This window comes from Aspergillus uvarum, assembly GCF_003184745.1.
Source record: "Aspergillus uvarum CBS 121591 unplaced genomic scaffold BO82scaffold_91, whole genome shotgun sequence".
Classification (NCBI taxonomy): domain Eukaryota; kingdom Fungi; phylum Ascomycota; class Eurotiomycetes; order Eurotiales; family Aspergillaceae; genus Aspergillus; species Aspergillus uvarum.
This window is the reverse complement of record NW_020291388.1, coordinates 59299-84011: the sequence shown is the minus strand read 5'-3', so window position 1 is coordinate 84011 and position 24713 is coordinate 59299. Positions and strand designations below refer to the sequence as shown.

General features: G+C 54.3%; 5 protein-coding genes across 5 annotated transcripts; 1 reads left to right on the top strand and 4 right to left on the bottom strand.

Annotated features, from left to right (window-relative positions):
• Positions 1-4: 4 nt before the first annotated feature.
• On the bottom strand, positions 5-5963 carry iml1 (GTPase-activating protein IML1; the record flags this gene model as incomplete). The annotated part of the gene is made up of 2 exons (XM_025640375.1): positions 5-5793; positions 5856-5963. 2 exons carry the CDS (start codon positions 5961-5963, stop codon positions 109-111), a joined length of 5793 nt encoding a protein of 1930 aa, XP_025486420.1. The 3' UTR covers positions 5-108.
• Positions 5964-8612: 2649 nt separating this feature from the next.
• BO82DRAFT_214673 (putative C6 transcription factor) lies at positions 8613-11937 on the bottom strand. Its single transcript, XM_025630731.1, has 4 exons — positions 11107-11937; positions 10933-11044; positions 10119-10822; positions 8613-9995 (listed from the first exon to the last, which is right to left on the bottom strand). The coding sequence occupies exons 1-4, from the start codon at positions 11508-11510 to the stop codon at positions 8858-8860; spliced, it is 2358 nt and encodes a 785-aa protein (XP_025486419.1). The 5' UTR covers positions 11511-11937; the 3' UTR covers positions 8613-8857.
• A 4401-nt stretch (positions 11938-16338) lies between these two features.
• BO82DRAFT_296778 (transcription factor domain-containing protein) lies at positions 16339-18639 on the top strand (the record flags this gene model as incomplete). Its single annotated transcript, XM_025631914.1, has 5 exons — positions 16339-16406; positions 16472-16600; positions 16683-17367; positions 17412-17927; positions 17983-18639. 5 exons carry the CDS (start codon positions 16339-16341, stop codon positions 18637-18639), a joined length of 2055 nt encoding a protein of 684 aa, XP_025486418.1.
• Positions 18640-19230: 591 nt separating this feature from the next.
• BO82DRAFT_387468 (putative MFS transporter) lies at positions 19231-21300 on the bottom strand. The gene is made up of 6 exons (XM_025638313.1): positions 21091-21300; positions 20670-21059; positions 20442-20502; positions 20117-20379; positions 19539-20067; positions 19231-19464 (listed from the first exon to the last, which is right to left on the bottom strand). Exons 1-6 carry the CDS (start codon positions 21103-21105, stop codon positions 19361-19363), a joined length of 1362 nt encoding a protein of 453 aa, XP_025486417.1. The 5' UTR covers positions 21106-21300; the 3' UTR covers positions 19231-19360.
• A 477-nt stretch (positions 21301-21777) lies between these two features.
• On the bottom strand, positions 21778-23647 carry BO82DRAFT_359334 (glycoside hydrolase family 72 protein). Its single transcript, XM_025636552.1, has 4 exons — positions 23517-23647; positions 23412-23449; positions 23331-23356; positions 21778-23271 (listed from the first exon to the last, which is right to left on the bottom strand). Exons 1-4 carry the CDS (start codon positions 23601-23603, stop codon positions 21806-21808), a joined length of 1617 nt encoding a protein of 538 aa, XP_025486416.1. The 5' UTR covers positions 23604-23647; the 3' UTR covers positions 21778-21805.
• Positions 23648-24713: the final 1066 nt, after the last annotated feature.

The following is a 24713-nucleotide window of genomic DNA, read 5'->3' as shown; positions in this document are numbered from 1 at the left end:
GTATCCATCCACGACCACTACACATACATATACACATTACACCAGTCCTTAACATTGACAAACACCCTCATCCTCAAAAGCAACCTCCTCACAAACCCCTCGACCAAATCACATCAACGGCCTCAGACTCCCACTCCGCGGACTCCCTCGCACCAGACTACTCCCCTCGTCCCGCGAGCGCGCCCGCGCCTCCGTCGTCGACGGATTCATCAGCACCGCACTGGAATGGATCCGCTGCGGCAACGCCGGCAGCAGCGGATGCTGCGGATGGCCCACGACACTATCCGGCAGCTCTAGCGAGGGGATATCCGTCATCTTGGTTGGCGGGTTCGAGGGCGTGACGCGCGTCGAGACCGGGCGCGCGTGCGACTCTTTATAGAACTGCTGCAGACGGACCGGATCACCACAGAAATCCACGATCCCGTTCAGGATGTGCTCGGGCGCGCGGTAGAGGTTGGAGGAGTCGATGCTGGGGTGTTGGCCGGGCGGGGCGACGGGGTGGAGGCTGGCATTGTCTTTGACATTGTTCGTAGCGCTGGGATGACTGGTGCTACTGCCGCCAATGGTGCTGCTGCTGCCACTCCCACCGGTGAGATCTTGGATTGGGCGCACCATCGGCGAGAGACGCGGGGAAGAGGTCGAGGAGACGCGGTCCGCGGCGACCGGGTCGTACGTGCCGGCGCGGGCCCGGTACTGCTCCGCGCGCTCCATGCGCTCCATGCGGGGCATGTCGCGGCTCGCGGTGCTGCGCGTGCTCACCAGACGGTTGGCCAGGAACAGGAACTCGCCCTCGTCGGTGATCTGGGCGAGCAGACTGCCCGACCGGTGGATGAACTGCGGGTAGCGGTAGTCCGGGATGCCCCAAGAGTAAGAGACCTCGACGTCGGCGGGGAACGCCGACCGGGCCTCAAAGTCGAGCACAAAGTCAAACTTGCGCAGCAGGGCCTTCTGGAAGTAGAGGGGATCCGGATTGAGGTTCTGCGCCGAGACGGACGCCGAGGGGTTAGGGTTGTAGGGCACGGGGACCGGCCCGCGCGGGGGCGGCACCTTGAGTTGCACGCGGAAAGGCTTGCGGAAGGGCTGCGTCTGGTCGATCGCAGACGCCTCGGCGATGGGCACCTGCACGAGCTTCAGGCCGAACTTCTCCGCGGTCGCCGCCCACGACAGCACCGTGTCTTCGATCAGTTTGGCTGTCGTGCCCATCCAGCTGAGTTCGATGTGGAAACAATTGTCCGGGTTATGCAGACGGTCGTAGTGAAGATCAATGACCTCGGGGCGGTTCGATCGTCGACGCGGATCCACGTCGTACTGCATCTTCTTCGACAGCATGATCGTAGCTTTATTCTTGGCTCTGGACGGCGTGTTGGGCACCTGAGGCATGGCGTCATCCACACTCTCGGACCGGGACTCGGATCGAGACTCAGATCGCGATTCCGCGCGGGAATGATTGCTCGAGTGATCGGCAGCAGGAGTCAAGGGGGTCGCCTTATCCGGTCGCATCTGAGGGAACCAGCCGCCTCGCGACTCCGGACGATGCGGCCGGTATTCGCTCGAGAGCTGGTAGAAATAGTTCCCATCGCGGAAATTGTGCCGCCGTTCAACGTGATGGAAGAGTCCATGCTTAAGCAGTTCGTTGCCGAAGTCCACCGCTTCCTCTCGGGTGTCGATATCGCGGAAAGTCTGAATCAGCCAGGTGGTGAGTTCGAATCCGATGAAGCAGCTGTAATGCAGCCGCCAGTGCCACCGTCGATCCTCCATCCGTATACCCTTCTCGCCTTGAATGGCCTGCGCCAACGTTGACAGGGTGATGCTGGAGCGCTCAAACTGCTCGGACTCGGGCAACAGCTGGGCAGGAGCACTATCCAAGCTCGGGTCGGTCAGTTGCATCCGGTCCAACTCTGCGGCGACCACCTCCGACGAGTTCTGCGTGTTGTAGATGATGTTGAGCGGGTTCTCGGCCTTTTTGCCATTCGAAGCATTGAAGAGCTTCTCCTCCGGTGGGATGTACTTGTGGCGCTGCCAGATCCGTGTCAATTGATTGATACCCAGGAGGTGGATCTCCTCCTCGTTGTCTTCGTTGAACGTCTGAATGTGACGGCGGGAATGCACATGTAAATGCATCGGAATCAAGACATAGCGCACGCGCCAGAAGTGGAGCTGCTGGGATGGGTTGAAGAGATAGTCTCGATGCCCAGCCACGTAGTTGTCGGCGTAGTTCCAGTTGTATTCCTCGAGCTTCGAATCGAGGCGGATGTTCTTCAACTCGTACTGCGGGTTCAAGATCGTCCGCATCGCCGGCGAGTACATGCTGAAGTCATCGAACTGTTCCGAGGCAAGAATGGAGGAGTTGCGATGGGTATAGCGCGTCACTTCGATTTCCGCGCCTTCCACACAAATCAATCGATGAATCGTGTTGCCCTTAGACAGAAACACAGTAGCACCATCTCTTTCCAGACCACGCGTGTCGAATACATTGGGTGATTCCAGAGCGTATTGTCCAGAGGCTTCTAAAACAGCTCTACCAACCACGATCTGGAAGCCATGTGAGAGACGCAAGGAGATCATCTCGCGAAGGAGCACACCTCGTGTTTTCGGAGGCTCGATACCTTCCGCATCTTCATTCGGGAAGACACGATACGGGGTCTGGAAGTAGTCCGAGGCCAGCTCCTTCGCGGTGGGGAACTCTTCCGTGGTCAAGGGCAGAATGGCGGGGGACTTCAAACTTTTCCATTTAACGACGGCCACATGAGGAGGTCTGGGGTAGGCATGCTGCCAGCGCCCAAACCAGCTGGTCTCTCGCATAACCTCTTTCGAGGTGTTGCACGGATTGATAGAACGGACCCAAGGGGCCAATGCCGTGTTGTGAGGGCTTTTCGACGAAGCCTCGCGCGAGCCTCCATTCACAGTCACCGTGACCCGAGGATTGGACCTCCTGACCCGGCTCTCGTGGCGCGAGTCATCGATCATTGGAATCTCAGTGGTCGTGGTCGAGTAAGACTCCGGAACCACGGAGCGATCCGGTTGCTCGGCATCTTCTGAAGGCTGCTTCTGCGGCACCTTGATGGAGATTGGCTTCGTTGGCGTAGCTGTCGAGCCTTGTGAGGACTTTTGAGGTGTGTTCGGTGTGCTAGACGTTGTGGACAAATCGATCACGGTTCTCGTGGATGCTGAATCGGACGTGCTCAAGGATTCAACGCTCCTCGAATCCGCAAGCATTCCAGAGACCTTTTTCGCATTCTGCGTAGGCTGACCTCTGGCATGTTCCACATTGATCTCCGTACTCGCCTGGGCCCTCGGTGCGATGGAGGTTAGCCCCCGCAAGGCGAAACTGATCGTTCGCGATATCCGGGGCATTCTCGTAGCAGACGTTGGCTTGAGAGCCGGCTTATTGGGCGATGCAGCCTTGGTCGAGACCGGACTCTTCTGCACGGAGCGCGACGGCTCGATTTTCCGAGGTGCCGAACTGACGGAATGTGGGCGCTCGTTGGCATTGTTCTCGTTCTCGCGCAATCGAGTCACGGATCGAGCGGAAAGCCGTTCGTGAGCATTGGAGACTTGCACTTCAGGTTCACTGGTTCGCTTTTTCTTCGCAGACCTACGAGGTGGAGCACGCTTCGGCAAAGCATGGAACACACCGTCGTCATAATTGTCCATCCAAGCAATGACCGAGTTCGAAGACTTCTTCGTCTTTGCGAGAATGGCGTCCTTGGGATGAGACATATTCTGGAGAAACGGCTCCGGCCGTAGACTGTCACTGAGCTGATATCTGAATGGGGAGTTGCGCTTCAAGGGCGTCTTGGAAGGACTTATGCTAGAAGGGCTCAGGCCACTCGCCGGACTAGCTCCTCTGGTGACTCCCTGTCCTTCGAGCAAGTAAGGGATGGAAATGTTCGACTGCTCGCTCTCCATAACACCCATCATTTGAATCTCGTACATGCGCACGCGGGGTACGAAGATTTTCGATTGTTTAGTGACGGTGAAAGGGATTGGCGCATTCGGATCTTTCTTTAGAATCCGTCGAGCCTCTCGATAAGTGTCAGGGTTCCAGTACGAGATATCGAGCCAATGAGGGATTCCGTAGTTCCAATTCTTCGAATGGGAAGACCATGGCTGCCGGCTACTTATTCCAGGGTACGAGCCATGCATGACCGACTTGGGTGAGAGATGTGAGGTGCGACTGGCGAAGCTTGCGAAGGATGGTCGAGCCTCCGGAGAATAGCCCCCATTACGAATGTCTCCCCCGTACGAGGCCGTCTGGGGCCGCTTCACCGGCTCACGATATTTGAACAAAGGCACCGAGTGAAGAGGCATGGGGCTTAGACAGACCAAGTCAATGGCGATACCGCGGTTGGTAAGAGCCTCCGTCGTCGACGCCAGCGACTCGTAGGAGACCTCAAATACACCGCTTCCAGGGGTGATCACAATGATCGAGGTGCCCGTGTGAAGCATGTCACGATCGATGTGATCATAGGCCAGGTGAGAGGAAGCAAGGTGAATCGCCTCCAAGATGTTGCCGCGCAGAGCAGTGCTGGGCCGCCCTGCAATGGTTGCAGATTGCGCTTTGGGGGCGACCTTGATGCCATCAACCGTGGGCGTTTGCATCTCGTCCGGTGGCTTGAGGATAGAAACATCCCTCAAGAAGGTTCTGAAGTCCTTCTTCAGCTCATCTAGAATCGCCGTCCAGTGACCACTGGCCATATCATTGACGACCACGCGGTAAAAATCTCGGGTCGGAGCTGCATTGGTCGTAAAGTCACTCTTCCAACTGTCCAGGTTGAGATTGGACGCAGGGCCTATCGCCGTCGCATCGTATTCCACGCGGGTGAACAGCACAATAGTGACCAGGTGCCTTGCATCGGAGTTGGCCCAGCGCTTGAAGAGCTCCGGAAGGAAGCCGTTGATGACTCTGCTGAACAGGATATCGCCCGTCCCTTCCGAATCGAAGTCCCACATCTCCCGCGACATCTGGATAAACAGGACATACTTGGCCGACTCGCTGCGGAAGACGGGGATGGTCTGCGGGGAGAAGAAGCCCGAGAGGACCTTCTTGCCGCGGATGAAGATATTCTTAACAGTCGCCTTAATACTACCCATGAAGACGATCTTCTGACCCTTGTAGACGATTTTATCCGCCAGCTCGGACATGACCAGCCGCCACATGTCCGAGCGGACCAGGTACTGGTCGCGGAAAGAGATGTCTACATGGGAGGCGGAACACTGCGCGCGCTCCACGATCGAGATATGGACGGTAGTCCGGTTCTTAAAGCCGAAGATGTTGGCAACGGCACTAGTTACAGAGAGTTCAAGCTTGGGGTGTCGTGCTTTGATTTCCTGCGGCAGGGGCTTGACGACGAAGAGACATCGACCCTGTAAAGGGGTCTTGAATTTGGACATAGGGTCCGGGTGAAGCGTCGGGCTGGGCTCAACGTGAACGTCCCGTGACGACCTGGCCCCGAGATCCGCCTTGAAGATATGCGCCGCATCGCCGTTGAACCGGGCGGGCAGGATTTCGATCACATCGCCGATCTGCGCCCCGGTGTCGCTGAAGGCGGCCTGATTGAACAGGATCTCTTCCTTGGAGAAGGTCTCATCGTGAACCCAGAGAGAACATTGTCGTCGGTCTAGACTGGCGGAGACCAAGCGAATCGTCCTGTCATCTAGGATCGATGACTGCTGCTCGGGGGGCACAGCATGAGGGGCCTCCAACGACCGGGCAGTAGAAAGGGTCTCTATACTGGCAGCGCTCACTTGTCTCAGATGCGAGCGCTTCATGGGCCCTCGTAAAGACATGATCTGGGCGGTTATTATCGCATCTTAGATTAACAAGTCAGAAGCGATGAGGCAATGAGCCTTACTGGCTGCCCCAGGGTCCAGGTAGGCTGGATGGATTCTGCGGAGATCAATAACTCATTCGATGCAAAGTTACGGGGAAGCTGTAAGAAGTAACCGGGTTCGGTGGACATCCCCGTCCAGCCCCATTCGGCAAGCGGTCAAATCGGGATGGATGACTAACCAACTAGTTAGCCCGCATCAGCTTTTACATAATCAATACTGTTATTGCTGCCTTGGTGCCCCAAGCAGCAATAACTAAAGCCATCGACCCCGTGTCGATCGCTGGCTGGGATTATGGAGACTAAGCTATGATTCATCACGATGTGATAGAGCTACTGCACGTTGACTCGTTTTATGGTCTTTTTGCTTTCTTTTTCTCTCATCCCTGACGCCACCTGACTGGCTACTCCAAGGCTCCGTCAGGTGCTCAGTCAATACTGTGTGCCAAACAGACCTGCGATGATGCGATCGCCCTTTTTCCGATGGAAGCCATTGGTTGGACTCGTCGGGCTTCATCACAGCTTATCAGGATATGGCACGATCGAATGAATGAAACAGTTCCAGAACCGCAAGTCTTGCCCAATGCAGTAACCTACCGAGTAACCTACCGAGAGGGGGGTGGGCCACGAAGTAGCACCAATCCTTTTACTCATCCTCGTCTGAGTAAATCCACACAGTGTGAACTTCCAGGTCCGGGAAATTCCTCCGACAGAATCAAGACCTCCGACTGGAAGGAAGGCTGAGATCTGGACACGAGATGGAAGGTCGTCATTGCGGCAGGAGCCGGGATTGTACCCAGTGTGGCAAATAATAATTTGCATCTCCGGAGTACGGATACGCATTCCAGAATCTCGCTTATAGCCCGATGGAAGATTCTCGCCAGAATAATGACCTCAAACCACCAATAGCTGCTCCAATGCGACAGGTCTGGGGAAGGGCGGAAAGGGGGGTAGACGATCTGCAGATTTTTCGCGCTCTCCACATTCAATAAACTAGACTCCTTCCTTTTCAGTCGGCTGGGCTGATATTCCGTCCAGAGCGGATTCGAGATTCGAAAGTCCAATGTCTTTTCTTTGGTAGAAAAGTCTTAGATTGCTAGCAAGATGAAGAGGATCGGAGGCTGGATTCCGCACTAAATGAACGGGGTGGCTTTAAGACACGATGAAACGGGCACAAGCACGTCTAGAATAGTAGGATTTGGCTACTGTGCAAACTCAAGAGCAACCAACCTGACTTGACTGTTCTTGCTTCAGACTCTTCAATCCGGGAATAGTATGCTGATTGTGAGGTCGCTTCGTGGGCGCACAGTGCTCGTTTGTGCTGAGTATATATTCATTTCAGCCACGATGCCTGGTGGTTCGCTAAGCCCAAGGCTGTAGTTAGGTTACCATAAGTGGGTCAAAGCCAGATCTGTCGCTCGAGGGCTGAACCTCTTGAGGGAAGAGGAGCATCGGGCTAACGGAAACACAATCCTGGGCCTCAGCTCGAAGAATTCCGGCAATGGATTTCATTAGAGAAATCGGATACGTACTGTACTGTGCATGTATAGCGCTCGCCGTCAAGGTGCGGTGTCATTCTGATCTGCCCATTAGTGTATTTTGCAATGAATGCACACTAGGGAGCCAGGGAAGAAGGCAACGACTCGAAGATTTCGATTGGTTACTGTTTGGTTATCTTGCTGGAAGGCAGATAAGTTATGCCTCCTGTATGCCTCCCTCCCTGCATTCCACTTCCAACTCCAGCTTCAGTCGACAGTTTGGGTCTCGAGCCCCGCATCATCTATAATCGTGGAATCCTGATACGTAGTAATTCCGAGTAAGCACCGATCCAACTGAGCGTCTGGCGAGCGGGACGATGCGTATAATGAACCAGATTTGATTTGAGGGCGTGGATCACGCAAAGCAGGAGTTCCGGTCCAGGGCCGACGTCGGCTACAACCGTGGATCAGCCACGGCGCAAAATGCGCATTCTTCCAATGGCAACGGACGAGCAGCCCAAAAGCAACCTAGTGCTCAATTAACTATCCCACTAGAATGGGCTTTCCGCTGCCACGGACTTGACTGCCAGCCTATCAAAATGTACGACTGAGTGAGGTGGGCCCACCGTTGGACTGGGAGGCAAGCAATAGGTGCATCGAATTATCTATGCAGGCGCTTGCCCCCGTGCATAAGTTATGGCAGCACATCTCCACGGAGTAATTTGAGAAGCGTACGAACCGGTGACTACGCTTTTTCTTACCGCTTCCCAGAGGAAAAGAAATCCTTAGCTTTACGGGGTCGACATTGAGCACGACTCATGACGGTGCTAAGTGATTGAAATCATTAGCAACCAAGCGCTACTCAGGGACCACATTACCAAACGGAGCTAGTTAGAGATGATCCAGCAAGGACGGGACCCGGAATTAGAGCGGTTCATTACTGAATGACCAAACTCAGCACACAAACCAAGGGATGTGGTTGAACCGTGGGGCAATGGTCGGCCAAGAATGAGAGCTAAGAAGCAAGAGTCTGCTTTGCATGGGCCAACACTCCACATCGCCGGGACCGTCTGAAACTCAATCCGCGCTGCTGGGATTTTGTCAAGGGAATTCCGGTTCGACCTTCCCGCATCAAGCTGTGGGCTGATGTCTGTCTACTGTACTCTTGAATAAGACGTCAGAGGTTTTATAGTGAGTATTTGCTTTCTGCTCAGATGATAAAGAGGAACCATCAACAAGCACAGGCCGGTAGGCCCCGCAAGCGCATCGTATATCTGTTCTCACGGGTCCCTCCCCGGCACGTATTCAAGGTTCAAAATCAGATCAACTGACAGCGTGAGACCTTTTCCAATTCTATGAAGGGGTATATGTAGGGTTGGGGCGTAATTGAATCAGCTAAGGGGGGACAATGTAACCTTGTTGCAGAGCCGAAGCCGCAGGACCAACAGAGGATGTGGGGAATGGAGCCTCCTTGGAACAATTGGTTTTCGCTTGTCCTTTTCGGCACACTGAAATGAGGATAGCACTAGTGACCACCGGCAGAGTCAGTCAGTACGCACGAGGTTTCTTCGCAGCAGACAAGCCGACCATAGGACGCTCAGTCAGTTGCGATCTAGAATCAGTACTGATTCTAATTTTGAGTTCAGGGACAATCTCGGAAATCAGTTCTCCGCACGTGAGCCAAGCCCGTTCAGCAGACGGATCTTCCAGAGACATCTCCGTCAGCCAACGACCTGACTTTTCCACCCGATCAAGGACTTTCCGATAGTCGGCGCTTCCTGGCTTCTTCGTAAGCAATAACGCATGAAGCAGGATCGTGGTCGACTGCATTAGGTAATGCAAAAGATGCCAGCAAGGAGAGACCCGATGGACCCAGGCAAGGTCGAATGAATCAGGCAACAGATCAAGCATCTGGTGTGCCGACTCCACACACATCATCGCCATCATCTCACAGAAACTTCCCGGGGGTTCGTTGATGTCAGTTGCCTGAGAAAGTTGGATGAGACAAGGCTGTGTTATAAGAATTTTGGCACTATAGAAGCGAAATGCCAGATTTGTCCGCTCTCTCTGCAATGCCTCTGTTCCCTGCGACAAGTGAAAGGCCACTGGGAGTCTCGCAAGCCAAGCATCCACTTTGCTGTTCAGAGTAGAGATGGCTCCCTCGATCTCAAGCAATGGCCTGCGAGCTGCCCTTGGAGCATACAGAGCTTCAACGGATTCATGCATAATGGTGGCTAAGTCGACAATATATAGGAAAAAAAGCGCAGAGTTGGGCGTCGATTTTAGAGACTCGATGATACCAGTCACATCCTGTTCGCTCTTCTTCCCCGAGTCGAGCACTTGGACGCCGGAGGTTCCAGGCGAACCTTTATCATCGAAGATCTGTGGATTTCCGGGACATAGGAATTTTATGAGAGCATTCCGAACTTCGGGAAGGGCGATCAACTGTTCCTTATCATCGAATTCTTCTTCTGTGAAGGGCACCGGCAGTGGTGTTGTGCAAAAATCGTCGTTGATACTAGGCGGGCGACCAGTCATAACACAAAGCGAGCAATCCAGCAAATAGAGAGACCACCAGACAGTGTATTTTGTTTCTTTCATGACGTTCCTGATGTCGCTTTCGTTTCGAAGGTGAAACCCCAAGGTTACAGCCGAACGGATGGCGTAGCCACAAATTTTCCAGGATCTGAGCCACACACGATTAGACTACCACTGTACGCCAATCGTCCGTAGGGAATGGATGAACAATAAGACGAGCAATCGAAAACAAATGAACAACACCGGAGGGAGAACCAAGGGAGATTATTACCGATTCACTTGCCCAATGGACAGAAGGTAGAAGGATGTTAGTCCCTCTACCTGCACCTGCTGCGAATCAGGATGTTCTAAAAGCACCGTTCCGATCACTCCGAGTTTCTGTGCTCGTGCGAAATACACAGCACTGTCCTCAGGCCACTCTTCGGCGTCATCGGATGGAGAGTTGGTGAATTTGGCGGCGATCGCGAAGATCAGATTGAGCATAGCAAGCCACTTCCTTCCAGGCCCAACCCCAGGTCCAACAGAAGGAGAATTATAGTAGAGGATAGTCTGTCTCATGATAAAGGATCTGCGAACAATCGGAAATGATGCATGCACGATTGTGAAGTAGGTGTCCAGGAGCTGCTGAGCAGTTGCGAGAGGGGGCCGTTTGATTGGGTCTACATCTTTGATGAGAGGGATCTCCGAATCGTCCAAGTAGAAGCTCGCAGAAGCAATAGAGTCGCCATGGTTCTCTGTAGCAGGGTTCGAGCGTCGAATGAGTCGCTTCAATCTGCACAGCCATGCGATTTCGGTGTGCTCACCCACGAACCCCATGGCCTGTCGATCAAAATCTTCACTAGTGTAGTCCAGGGCACCTATGGTGAGAGTCGGGGTCGCACTAGACCCTGACGCACCATCCGTGACTGGCGCCGTTGACGCAGACGTTGTTACCTGAGGATCAACAGGCAGGTCCTCATCGAAATTTTGCTGTGTCTATCCCGTCAATACAGCTCTGAACCTATATCTGATTAAGGAAAGAGCCCACGTGGGCAGGGAAGAGATAAAACGGAGCCATGCATTGGGTGTGATGGATAGGGTCTTACTTCATTTAAAATCTGCTCGACTTGCCTCGCCGCTTCCGAGTCCAGCTTGGGCGACAGCTCTCGTAGCAAGTCCTCATATGCCTTGACCTGGGTTGTCAGATCGTTAAGCTGCCTAGTGCATACGAAATTAGATACACTCCGGAGATATCTGCGTCAAGGCTTGGGAACACTCACTTGGCCACCTTCTCTCGTTTGCGGTCACCATAAGAGCAGCGGATGCCCGCTTCCTGGCACCGTTGACACGTCGGGCGGTGACCGCTACATTTGGCCTTCTGTTCACGACAATTCTCGCAGGCTCGACTAACGCGTCCGCTACTGGTCCAGGCAGTCGAATTGGCCGACCTGGGAATACGCACCCTTCCGTAGCGATCGCATTCGATGATCTGCGAGCCAGTCGATGGATTCTCAGAAAAGCCAGAATACACCACCTCGTAAGGGCCGGAAAGGCCATGGGTTTGCTGCCGATTCAGCGAGGCGCCCAGGTTACTAAACTGGGAATCACTTTCCAGCAAATCCGATGACGAAGATGGAGTCTGAGAAGGGAAAGGGAAAGGAGGGGGACGGCTGTTGTCACTCATGGTCAAGGACGAGCCGGGAATCCCACCACGGCCCCTTCGTCTCGGCCCTCAATAGCACAGTCCGAGGCACCCAGCGACTAGCAACCTGGCGGTAACGATAGTGCGAAAGACACCCAGCCAAACTGAAGTATAAAAACGGACTATAGGCCAGGGGCAAACAATAGGAACAAGGCTGTTTTGGGAGTTGGTGGTGTAACAGCGTTCGGTACGAAGCACTGGTCTCTAGTTGGTCGAAAGAGACCCAGAACCAGCCAAGGTAAGGTGTGGTAGGCTGGAGACGACTGCCGGGTGGGCGACTTGCCACAGTTGGGCGGAAATCGGCTCGCGCCTCCCGAGCACCATTGTTTGGCACCATAACCAAGGGTTGTATACCGTGGTAACCCCATTTCCCCCCTGCGATCGCAGAAGGCCATTCAATCAGAAATAAACGACGAAATTTTGGAAGGAAAAAAAAAAGAAAACCCATATAAATATCAAGCGGGGTGACAATTCGATATCGGTGCAAGAGGGGAAAGAAAGAGAAAATGAAGAGGGGAAACCAGACCAGAGAGGCCGCCGTCTCGATCGTCTCCGATTTGGGGTCAGAATGTACGGACTGATCGTTATGGGAAAGCAAGCCGATCTCTTCTTAATCTCGGCACCTAATCTCTTCGTGACCTTCAGCAACTTGTGGATTCGAGGCCCTTCTTTGCACAACAAAAGTCTGGTTGGATGTGAACCGACTCTTAGTCCTGCAGAGGGGCTCGCTCCAGTTACGCCAAGATCAAAGGATAACCCGCTGTCTCGCGCAGATAGCGTTGCAAAACCGCCTCAGTACTCAATAGATACGGCTGACCATCTCGGAGACCAGATTCGATGAATGATTTTTTTTTTCGACGCCACCTGTACCCACCGGCTTCTGGCACTATACCCTCGAGGGTTTTGGTGTTCGAATTGGTGGCGGGGATAATATCCAGCAGCGATCACGTTGGCCATCAGTGTCTCGTGGCGAACAGGCCAACAAGGGGCACCAGAGAGAGAAAATTATCATCCCGACAGACCAGCAGCGTGGCTATGAGGACAGAATATTCACGCAGACCGTTGAGACTGTGGAAGATGATTGAATCAACGGCGTAGCCTGGCGGTCCTAATAGAACATTGTGCTGATAGCCTAGGGACAGCAATGCTCATTCTATCAGCGGTCGTTCTGCCCCAGGTGAGCAGGTAGCAGGATGGGAGCCTCTGTTTGCTCGCTGGTATACACCTCTCCTTATTTTCCATACCCACCTCTGTCATTGAGCAAGTCTTGCTCATGTTTCAAACCGCTGCTTGGATACTAATTTGTTTTCGTCAGTTAGCTGAGCAGAAAATAGAGCCGGTGCAGCCACGTCAGAACTCCCACGACAAGCCTGTCCACTTCCCACACTATCCGAATGTCGAGATCTGAAAGAGCAGAAGCACCGTGTGCTTGGTGGTCGCTTTGAGCCGAGAGCTACCGATAGGCCAAGTCACCTGGCCCGTCTATCGCTTTGTGACAGACCAGACACATCATTACCTCGTGCGCGTGAAACGAACACCTGAGCGAGTCGCGAATTTATCATACGTGCTGTCGATGTCTGCTACCTCGAGATACATCGACCTATCGGCACATGTGCACTATTTTTGGCGGTCTCATGAGCCAGTGGGACGACGCCTAGGGCTCGCCATATCTTATGTCATCCCAGTGGTCAGTGGGATCATGGCGGTGGCGAGCTCGTTTGAAGCCTGCGACAGTTGTGCTGTGAGAATGAGGGATAAGCACAATCACATAGCCCCAACTGTCACATAACATCTTTGTTTGGTGCAAGATGTGATGCTACTGAAAGGCTCCTCAACACTCTCTGTCCATGCAAAGTCGACTTCCAATCATGGGAGGACTTAGCGGAAGAGATCTTATTAAACTGGCCAATGTCCTAGTTCAAGCAATGCGATTCAATTGTGTCTCAATCTTATCAGCAACCATACTTCGGAGGGTGATCAATGACTGCGAAGTGCAGCGAAGGGGCCATCTCGGCCACGAAAAGTGTGAGCTCAGGTCTTATTTGTTGCGCAAGGAATCCTAACGACGTTTTTGCAAGACATCAGGACAGGAGGAGTGCCGAAAGTGATGGTGAGTCGGAGCTGTCAGGTGTTGCGGACTAAGTTCTGGCCGGACTTGGTGCCGTCGCCCCCTACACCTTCAACCATGGCGCGCGGGATAGCTCAGGGGTCTTGTGACTGGACACCTTTCCACGGAGGATATTTCACAACGGACTGTCACCCCGTGTGTTGAGGCTTTGAATACGGGCTCGGACCTGGTTGATGAAATTTGCCTGGCTGGCGATAGTGAGCCAGCAGCCCCGCCCGACCGGTGGAAACTGCAGAAATCAGCGGCTATGGCCATAGAGGAGAGACGAGGCAATCAGCTCATGACATCTAAGATTGGAGTGCTTACCTGAACATGCCACTTGCGCCAACGGCCAATCTGGAGAAGAAACGCACTCACTTACTCTAAGTGTCTCACGCCGACGCGGGAACCAGTCCGCACACCCCTGATCTCCTGTAGGTGGGCATTGGCACCTAGACGGAATTGAACTCGATGAGAATGATCAAATTCAAGTCAGCGGTGCGGAGCAAGCAGAAAGAGGGTTAAAGAAAGAAGTGACAGAAGGAGATGGGGGAGGAGGAGAATGCAGAAGACGGGGGGAGACGGTCCTGCCCAATTCACAGATGTGAGAAAAGCCCGGGCCTTGCGCGGCCATCACCAGACCTGGTCAAGTTAGACAGCCATGTGTGCGCGGGGCGAAATTGGTTCGTCTCCCATGTTGAGATGGTTAGCGTGGGTTAGGGAGCTTTTGCTGTCTGCGATAGCGGTTTCTTCAATCTATTCTTCTTTGGGGAATGCATCTACTGTCTAGTAGGCGTGCGCTTGACCTGTCATAGATGGATGGGATTTGATGTTGGCGGAAGATTGACTTGGCGTGGAAAAGAATTCCGCGGAGACTCCATCCATGATTGTCACTGTGCCCCCACAGAACGGTTGTGACACTGACACTCAGCCCCGGCCGGGCGGGACCTTGCTCTTGGCTTTCCCTGGGGTTTCCTTATCGTGGTTTCTATTGAAAGTGCCTGAGCTGACTCAAGGAGTTGAAGATAAGGGAATGGGAGTACTGGACTGGAAAGAGAAGGGGGTGTCCAAGCCGGGCCGAAGAGGAGGAAGTAGGCCGAAGGAGAAGAGTGAGTGAGTGAGGGAGAGAGAGGAGGAGAAAGTTCTTTGGCGGTCGGTTGGAGATTGAGAAACACGAACCTTGTCAAAAGGTCTGCCAGTCTTCCAAATCTTCAATCTCAACCTGAACTTCACCTTACCAGCTCGAACACGTCGCCGATCCTCCGCCATTGGTCAGAATCCAGGATCATCAGGGACTGAAGCTTCGACATCGGCTCATTCTCTCTTTCTCATTCTCTTCTAGGGCCTGATTGCCGTCTCCAGTACCTAGGGTACCTAGGAAAATTGATTTCAAGCGATTGTGGCATTCTTCCTCTCTGCGTCTCGGGATTGAAATAAAAGGGACGAACCACCATGGCGATCAGGAATTCAGAGGGGTTAAAAAAGACTTTTTGCTTCCCCTCCCCTATTGAGCCAATTCCAATGCTTCCAAGTTGTCATCTGCGACTGCCTTGATTTTGTTGCAGCACCCCCGCCGGTCGAACCAGAGATTTCCCGCTGGCCGAGTATTTCTTAAATTCGGCGATTGAGATGGAAAATTCGGAGGAGATGATCACACCCAAGCAGGAAGAAGGAGCTCTATACCCGATGGTCGGATCTACAAACACTCAAGCAGCCCACATGAGGTTCCAACTGTGATGGGCGGGCTGAGAACCCGAGCGCGCTGGGAGTGGGCATGGAAAGTTTCCAGCTGGGACGATCAGCTGGCTGGACTCGCAATTGGGTTATAACCGACCCGATTAACTGGTTAAATAAGCAAAGCAGCCCATGACATTCGTCGTCATAGGTCGCGCATCGAGAATCCCAGCGAGTCAATCTTGACAAGAATTGTTTCCCGTCCAGGGATGGGAGCCTCTGAACGGCAGTGCCAGTGCTAAACGCTAAACATCTGGGCACCACATCTGATAGGCAGTCACACTGCACACTGACTGCGGGGGAAAATGCTGTGTGGACACCACCACAATCACCCCCATCGTAGAACGTACAGTACCTACTGTACTGTACACATACTTGCAAGGGTGGCGAGATTTTGGAGTGCTACGGAGCAGGTACGAGTACAAAAGGTGGAAGTTCTGCCAGCCATTCCACCAGCTAGCCAGCTAGCCAGCTAGCGAGCCAGCCAGCCAGCCAACGCGACTGTAGATCACACACAGTTTTACAGAGTCGCATCACCGAATAGGCCCGATCTACGGCCGTAGATGGAAAAGCTTGCAGAATTCCCAAAGGAGTGAGTGTACTGCACATAACTGGCTACTTCCAAGTTACTTTTCACAGCCGAGTACGATACTACTACTACTACTACTACTACTACTACTACTACTACTACTACTACTCTTACTCAGCTCATGTAAGTAGGTACCTAGTAAGTCCCTTTCCTACATTTCCGACGGGAGTTGAACATTCCAATGCCTTGCCTAATCGGGGATCGGCCGGATGGTCGGCAGAATTCACCGATTGCCGGCCGAACTCAACTTCAACTCCTCCCAGAACCAGACAAGACATGAGCTACTCAAGAAAAGTATCAACCACATACATGACGATCGTCGATCGATCTCAAGTCTCTCTAACCTCTTTTAATCACTACCTCTTGTCTCGTCATGACTGATGAACCGTAGAAAACATAGCAGAACGACCGATGAGGTCGAGATCTCCAAGCGGCCGAAATTCATCGCGTAGGTTTCTCTCCCTCCCCCCTTGCAGTTGGCATCCCAGCAGATCGGCTGATGAGCCAATCTAGATGCCAGCGCTGCCATTCACATAAGATTAAATGTTCAGGGGGCCAGCCGTGTCTCAAATGCCGGCAGGTCGGCTGTGCCGATGAATGCGAGTACACGCCTCGTGATCGACAGGTGAAAGTAAGCGAAAGGTAGGGAGGACTTCCATACACATCACATCCCATGATTGTTACAGTCTACACAGGGCTTGATCTAATGCCAGCATTATTGCAGCTTCTTGCAACGCCTGCTAGCGGAGAATCAGCGTCTGCGCGAACAGCCCCGAGCGCCAGACCCTCCGACCGATGCGGATCCAGAGGGGCGCGGCGTCTCGGGGCGCGGCCCGTCACGAGTGCCGGCAGAAGCTCCGGACCTGGAAACTGGGAATCCCAACAACGTGCGCAATCCCTTAATTGGGGATCGGGCCTGGTTCCATCCTTACGATCCCTCCGCGCCACCTATCTTTATTGGGGAGGCCGCCTGCACCGCGTTTGCGACGCGCTTCCGGCGCTTCCTGACGGGGAGTAATGCCACGGCCCACATCCCTCGCACCCAGTACGTCCACGATGAGAGCATCAGTGCGGCCACCGCGGGGAAGATTGGCTGGCCGAGTCTGCAGCAGGCCCGGCTGTTGCTAAAGATCGCCCTGCGGCAGATCGGGTTCATTTACCATCTGGTCCTGCGCAAATCCACGACGGAGAAGCTCGAGGAGATCTACCAGACGGGCGACTTCGAGGCCAAGGTCCACCAATGCAAGTTCTTCGCGCTCTTTGCCTTCGGCGAAGCATACTCCATGCGAAGCGAGCCGTCCTCGGGGTCACGGGTGCCAGGGACCAAGTATTTCGCGCGTGCGCTCAGCCTCGTGCAAGTGCTGCCGGAGCGGACGAGCGTCGCCCATTTGGAGACGCTCTTATTGTTGGTATGCATCTGATCCAGATTATGGGGACACCGCTAACGATCCAGTCCTTGTTCTCCTATTACTTGAACCGCAGGCATTCAGCCTACGTGCTGATCGGCAGCGCGATGCGGCTGGGGTTGACGATTGGTCTGAACCACAACATCCCCGAATCGCAGTTGATCGACCCGGTGGAACGGCAGCACCGCGTGCGGATCTGGTGGACAATCTACATCTTCGATCGCATGTGGGGCTCGAAGATGGGAGTGCCGTCCCAGATCCTGGACGATGACATTCACCTGGACATGCCGTCGACGATCACTCCGATCGCGTTGCACGAGGAGCAGTTCTCGGACACGGAATACTTGAAGGCGAACATCAGCCTGGCGCGGATTGTCGGCGAGACGATCGCCAAACTGTACAGTCGACGCAAGTACAGCGAGACGTTTCTGCAGCGCGTGCAGAAGTTGTTGAAAGCGCTGAAGAACTGGGTGGAAACGCTGCCGGAGCATCTACGGCTGAACCAAGAGGAGCCGGAAACGAGCCGGACACCGGTCGGATCGTTGCATTTATCCTTCAACCAGGTACGTACGCCGTGCACGCAGGTGCCTGGGGTTACATGCTAACCAACCAACTCAGTGTGTCATCATCACCACGCGCCCCACCCTCCTCCACATCCTCATCAAGCTCAGCGAGCCCGAGTCGGAGGAGATCTCGCAGCCCGTGCTCACGCTGGGGGAGGCATGCGTCCACGCCGCCCGCCACACCCACTCCATCATCCTAACGCGTTGGATCAACGGGTCCATGCCAACGTTCGGCTACTTCCACGCGCACTACCTGTTCTCGTCCGCCCTGGTGCTCGCCATGTCCAGCTTCACGCCGATGGGGAGCGCCGCCGACATGAACTCGTTCGAGACCGGGCTGGAGGTGCTCCGCTCGATGAGCGAGAACGGGAACCTGGCGGCGTCGGAGTTCTACCAGCACCTCAAGGTGGTCAACGAGTGTCTGGGCCGGTATCTGAGCGACCGCCGGCGCAGCCAGAACGCGGCCGCGGCGGCGATCGGGCCCGGGGTGGCGGATGCGGTGGTGTCAACGGTGGCGGTGGATGGGCCGGGGGTCGAGGAGTTCTTGCCCGTGGAGCTCCGCGACAGCAGTGGGGGGTTCACGACGGCGATGGCGTTCATGGAACCGACAATGCAGGACTTCCTGGCGCAGAGTGATTTCGATCTGGGGATGCTGCAGGTGGATACGTATCTGAATGAGGGCGGGTATGAGGGGATGACCAGTAGTCATTAACCTGTCTGTTGACGACAAAAGCGGCGATGCGACATGGCAGGCTTCAGGGGTTTATACCGCAGATCTAATAATATGGTCATAAACGATAACGAACCGACGGAGCAAGTCCTGAAGAGATTTGAGTTGGTGGTCACATCACAGAGCAACGCGCCGCCAAAGGCAAAAGAAAATCACCAAATAAGCTCTTGTGCTCAAGGTGGGCGCAGCCTTATATGTCGAACCACCATAGCTACCTTACCCATTGCAGTACAATGATCACCAAAGAGTGCACTTGTCAGATTCGATCAATCAATCCGGCACGCCAAATCAATACCTCTACAATCTTTAGGAAGCTCCCAATCTGTGCCAGATGAAGATAACCCAACTTGATCCTCCTCTATCTCTGATCTTGAGAAAGCACCCCCTCTCTGCTTAAACATCTTGGCCACGCTAGATGTACATTTGATCATAAGCATACCAGTCCTTGTCATATGGGAGGGAACCCTCCCTAGTAGTAGTCAACCCACTTCTTGACTTGATGATCAAGACGGAACAAGATCTCTATCACGATCTATTTTAGTCTCTTAATCTCTCTATATTATTCTGTATACCCCTCGTCACGCTGCTGGAGGGTCACTCCCAACCCCCTCTCTATTTCAAGCCCATTTCTGAAACCCAGACATTACCCAATAAATCATAATCATCAGTCATAAGCTCATCACCCAAATCCCCCCCCCAAAAATCACGGATCCGACCCAACCCGCCTCTGCACCCAGCGCTGCATATCCAAACCCCACCTCGTAATCAGAATGACCAACACGCCCCCGATGATCGAAAAGAAGACACCTAACCAGTCATCAAAATCAGCAACCCATCCAAAACACCCTGATTACCCCCGGGAAAGCAAAGCAGAAACTCACAAATCGTAAACGTCCACCCGACCCCAATAGCCCCGATAACCGGATCCACGCCCGCACTGCTCCCCGCCGAGAACAGATACTGGATGATGTACTTCCCACTGATGACCTCGGACCGGCGATGCGGCAGCGCCTCGGCCGCGTAGGTGTTCAGCCCGTTGAAGCTGCCCATGAGGCCGCAGCCGCCGAAGAAGGCCGCGATAATCGGCACCGCCATGCCGCCTTGGCCCTCCTGGAGGGTCCAGCCGTACACCAACGCGCCGGCAGGGAGCACGCCCAGCAGGGTGATCAGGCCGCTGTGCAGCCGGTCCTGCGGGAGGCGCGTGCCGTTGCGCTTGACGATGTAGCGCTTCACGGTGCGGTCGCTGAGGCGGCCGCCGACGATGCTGCCCACCAAAAATCCGGCGCCGGGGGCGAGGTAAAAGAGCCCACTGACCAACGCGGAGGAGAGGTGGAAGCGCGGGTTGAAGATGGAGCGGGCGGAGGTGAGGATCGCGTATTGGAAGGTCGAGAGGAGGCCGCAGGTCAGGTCCTTTTTCTTTGTTAGTGTTATTTCTTGGAAGGAAGGGGAGAGGACGTACAGCTAGGAAAATGTTTGGGTAGATCCACAGTTTGATCACGCGCATCGGGTTGAAGGCGTGCAGAATGTGTTTGAGTTGCTCGGAGGAAGAACGGCGCGCCGGGGCTTTTTCATCCAGTGTGATGGACTTTTTGGCGTCAACCGACGACAGCTCCGGGACGAAGAGGATGGCTAGCACGAGGCCGAAGCCGGTCATGGCGACCTGCACCCAGTAGATGTTGCGCCAGCTGGCGAAGGTGACGATGATGCCGCCGATGCAGGGGCCTGATCGTTGTTGTCATCAGAGAGGTTTGAGCGGACAGAGACAGCAGGGAGTCTATACTCACCAATAGCTGGTCCGGTGACTGTGCCTGCCATGAAGAAACCAACTGCGGTACCTCGGACCGTCTGGAGGGTGTCAGTCGATGCACTAATAGAGAATAACACCGGAGCTGAAAGCAACTGGGCTCTCATCTCCTATAACCTCACCACCCCGTACAGGATATACTTCAGGATACACAGACCCAACCCCCTCCCCCCAAACCACAAGTTAAAGGGAAAAAAAAAAAACTTACAGGCTCCCAACAATCCGCCAAAACGGTCTGGCCCGTCACCATGAACCCCGTACCAGTCAACCCGCCCAACACCCTCATCACCGTGAACACCCGCATATCGCCCGCAACGGCCGCGCCCACCGAACACCCACAGAGCACGGAGATCGCCAACAGATATGCCACGCGCCGCCCGATCAACGCATTCAAGGGGCCCCAGATCAACGACGAGAAGCCCATCGCCAGCAGCACGCCCGCGTTGGTGACATTGATGATCTCTGGGGTCGTGGCGAACTCGGCCGCGATCTCCGGCGTCGCCGGGAGGAGACTCGTGCTCGAGAAGGTCACGGCGAGGGTCATCCAGCTCACGATGAAGAGGATGATGGCTTTACGCCAGAACGGGAGCTCGTAGCCCTTCTGGGGAGGAGAGTGCAAGGAGAGTAACGAGCGGAAGGTCCATTGTTGCTGTGGTTGGTGGGTATCGGTGTTCGGGTCGAGAGTATGTGTTGATGATGAGGTGGAGGATGAAGATGGGGACGGATGCTCGGTGGGCAGTGGTGTGCTGGTGGTGGTGGTGGTGGTGGTGGCGGCGGCTGCTCTTTCGAGGTCAACACCACCCAAGAATTTTTCCATGGCCGGCATGGTCTTGAGTCTATAAATTTTCTATGCAATTGAAAACTGTGCACTTGAACCAGCTTCTCCGAGAATGCAGACATTTATATCTCCCCTCTCCTCTCGGCATCCCGACTGTGTGGCCGAAGTGACTCCATCGAACCCATCGAACCGCTCGGCGATTCCGCTCCCACGCGCCGACCTCGGATCGCCCCGCCGAGCCGGTTGGCTTGCAGCTGCATGATAAATGCACCTCAACCCACAGTTAGGCTGCAAGCCGATGAGAAGTTGATTAACAGCGCATACGAAGAAGATTGAACTAGCGTTGCATCCAGGCTAGACCAATCTACAGGTCAATCTACACTGAAAGCACATGAGTTGGCATGAGAGATTTAGAACGAACATGAACACATCAATTCAGACTTAAAAACGAACGTATACAGAATCGGTTCAATTATGTACGGTTAAGAATCCAACGGTAAAGGTTACAGGTATAATTATTTTCCGGCTGCTTCCTCCACCCCGTCATTGTTCCATCTCTCTCACGCTTACAGCAAGATCATGCCGAGGGCAGCACCCACAGCAGTCACGGCGTAAGCGCCCAGCTGCCAGCTGCCAACAGAGACAGCCATGGGGCTGACACCCATACCAGCAGCACCCTCGGAGGAGCTGGAGCTGGCGCTGGCAGCAGAGCCGCCGGTAGGGGAAGAGGTCACGGAGCCCATGCCGCCAGTACCAGCCTCCTTCAACAGGGAAGAGCAAGTACCAGTGGGAGACTGGGAAGAAGTGGTGGTACCCTTGCCGCTGAAGTCACAGGCACTGGCCGAGGCACCCTGGGCGCTGTAGTACTGGTTCATGACAAAGTTTAGCTGCTGCTTGGTCGAGCAGACGCTGTAGGCTCCGTAGGTGCCGCTGGTCGAGTTGCTGGTCTGACCGGCACAGTACTTGCCGTCGTTCAAAGCGCAGATGTAGTCGAAGAGATCACCGTACTTGGAAGAAGAGACGGAGTCCTTGACAACGCAGCTTAGCGACTCCTCCATGCAGTCGCACAGAGCGTCGTTGGGGCTAGGGGGCAGAGAGCTGCTGGCCTCCCAGGCCGAGGCAACGGTGGGGCAAGAGCTGGTGGCGGTGTTGGAGGCGGACCAGCTGTTGCTGTTCACACCAGTAGGGGTGGCCTTCTGCATCTGAGACGAAAGGTAGGAGAAATCCTTGAGGGTGCTGACGCTGTTGCCGGAAACCGAGACCAAGCCATAGTCGTTGGCCTCCTGGAAGTACATGTAGACAATACCGCCGCTCCAAACGTCATCCATGTCGCTGCCGAACAGAACGGGGACATCGGTGAAGGTACGAGGAGACGGGTCGTTGCAGCCGTACTCGGAGAAGAAAGCGGGAACGGGGTAGTCCTTGAACTCCTCGGTACGAGCCTGGTATCCAGAGGTCTTGAATGAGGAGTCACCGCACCACTCGTAGATGTTGTAACCGAAGAAGTCGATCATGTCCTCGGAGTCACCGCAGACAAGGTAGTCCTTGAGGTCGTCACGGATGGTGGCATCGTCGTCGGTGGCGTAACCGATACCCAGGGTGGTGCGGTAGTTCTTGGCCTTGATGTACTTCTTCATGTCACGGACAGCAGCCTTGACGTAAGCAGCCGCATCGGTGTTGTTGTTGTCGTTGGTGACCTCGTTACCGGCAAAGAAACCAATGACGTTGGTGTAGTTGGCAAAGGCATCGATGACACTGGTGTAGCGATCGTACAAGGCAGTGTTCCACTGGGGGTCATTGCGGTTGATGGACTCGGAAGGAGACGACAGATCCGTGATCAGGTAGATGCCGGCGTCGGCCAGAGCAGTCATACACTCGTCGTGGTTCTGGGTGGGGTCGACGGCGTAGGTACGGATCACGTTGGTGCGGAGCTGCTGCAGGTAGGGGATGTCCCGCTTGCAAGAGGTGGCATCGGCCAAGGGGTCGATGTAGTCGTTGTTGTCCGAGGAAGTGCCATTGGCCGTGTAGTCCTCTGTAAACCGGTTAGATTCGCTCCTCGTCAGGATTCGACACAACGATCTATTGACGTACGCTGATAGGCGACACCACGCATGTAACTAGAATGATGGTTAGCCACGGCTGATCTGGATGTAAATTGGCAGGGAGACTCACAATTGGGTTCCGTTGTTAGAATAGAAGAACTTGTTGCCCTACACCAATCGAACCGTCAACGCCTATTTCACTCGTGTTTCCGGTCTTTCTTCCTCGCGGACATACCTTGATGGCAATCTCAGGCAAGTCGGCAGCAATGGCGCGGCCCAGGAGCATGGAAGCCCCCGCCAGGGCAAGAGAGTTGTACTTCATGGTCACCCGTGGAAGGAGTTATGAACGAGAGTCTTGAATCTGAATGGAGTGAGAGCAAAGAAGATTGAACCGCACCGGGCAGAAACAAAAGCCTAAAAGGAAAGAACGAGTGACTAACGGCGCACACACTGCCGTTGAAGTGGGACGATGTTATTGAGGTTGATTTGGGGGGGGAGAGGGAGGGGGGTTGGAAAGGAAAAGAGAAAACAAGGAAGCAGAAAGAGGGAAGGAGAGAAAGGGCGATGGCTGGGGGAAGGCGGAAGATAAGAATGGGAGCCCAGTTTGGCCCCTGCCTAGACTACTAACTGCGACGGAGTAGAATGATGGTCGGTCCATCCAAGAGGAACCAGATTACGACGCCTGTAAAAATAGCACAACTACTGAGTGCTGCTAACACTGATGGGAACTGGGAACTCAGGGGATCGCAGGCAACACTGATTGGACGATTACAGGTGAGTATCTTACGGCCATTGACGATGATGTTGTTGTGGTGCCTCCACTGTTTGTCTTGCTCTTGTTTCTGCAATTGATGACATGATGACAGACAGCTCTCTTCGATGTCTTCGACCGCGATTCTATCCACCACATCCCACATCCAAATTGTTCATCGTGGCACAAAACGGCGGGTTCGGTTACAATCCATTATTGTGATGGCAAAGACCAAAGTACTTGGCTGTAATCAGGGCGGTTCCAAGAGGGCGAATACCTCACTCTTACCAGAAGCCAGGGGTCAAACTCAGAGTTGAGACCCCAAGCAAATAACCCACTGGCCCCAGGACCCTGTTGGCTGATTGGCTCAAGACCCTGACCGTGGGTATGGTAAGGACGGTCATTACACGGTTCTTACCGTTTCAATGAAGAATGGAAGAGTGCCTTGTTCCTGATCCGCTCTGCCCTCGACAAATCAGCATGCCATCCCGGCGCTGCCGAGGGGCTAATCAGTCTGGGACCTGGCCATTCACCAGGTGGTGGGTGGGTCGGTGGCTTATTGAGATGCACGCCCACGGCTCAGTCGAGACACCCGATGGGGGGCCAAGGTGATTCAGATTTGTTGGTCGCTCCAGTCCGCCATCCGAAACAGTAGGAAGAAGCGGGCCTGTCGAAGGGGCA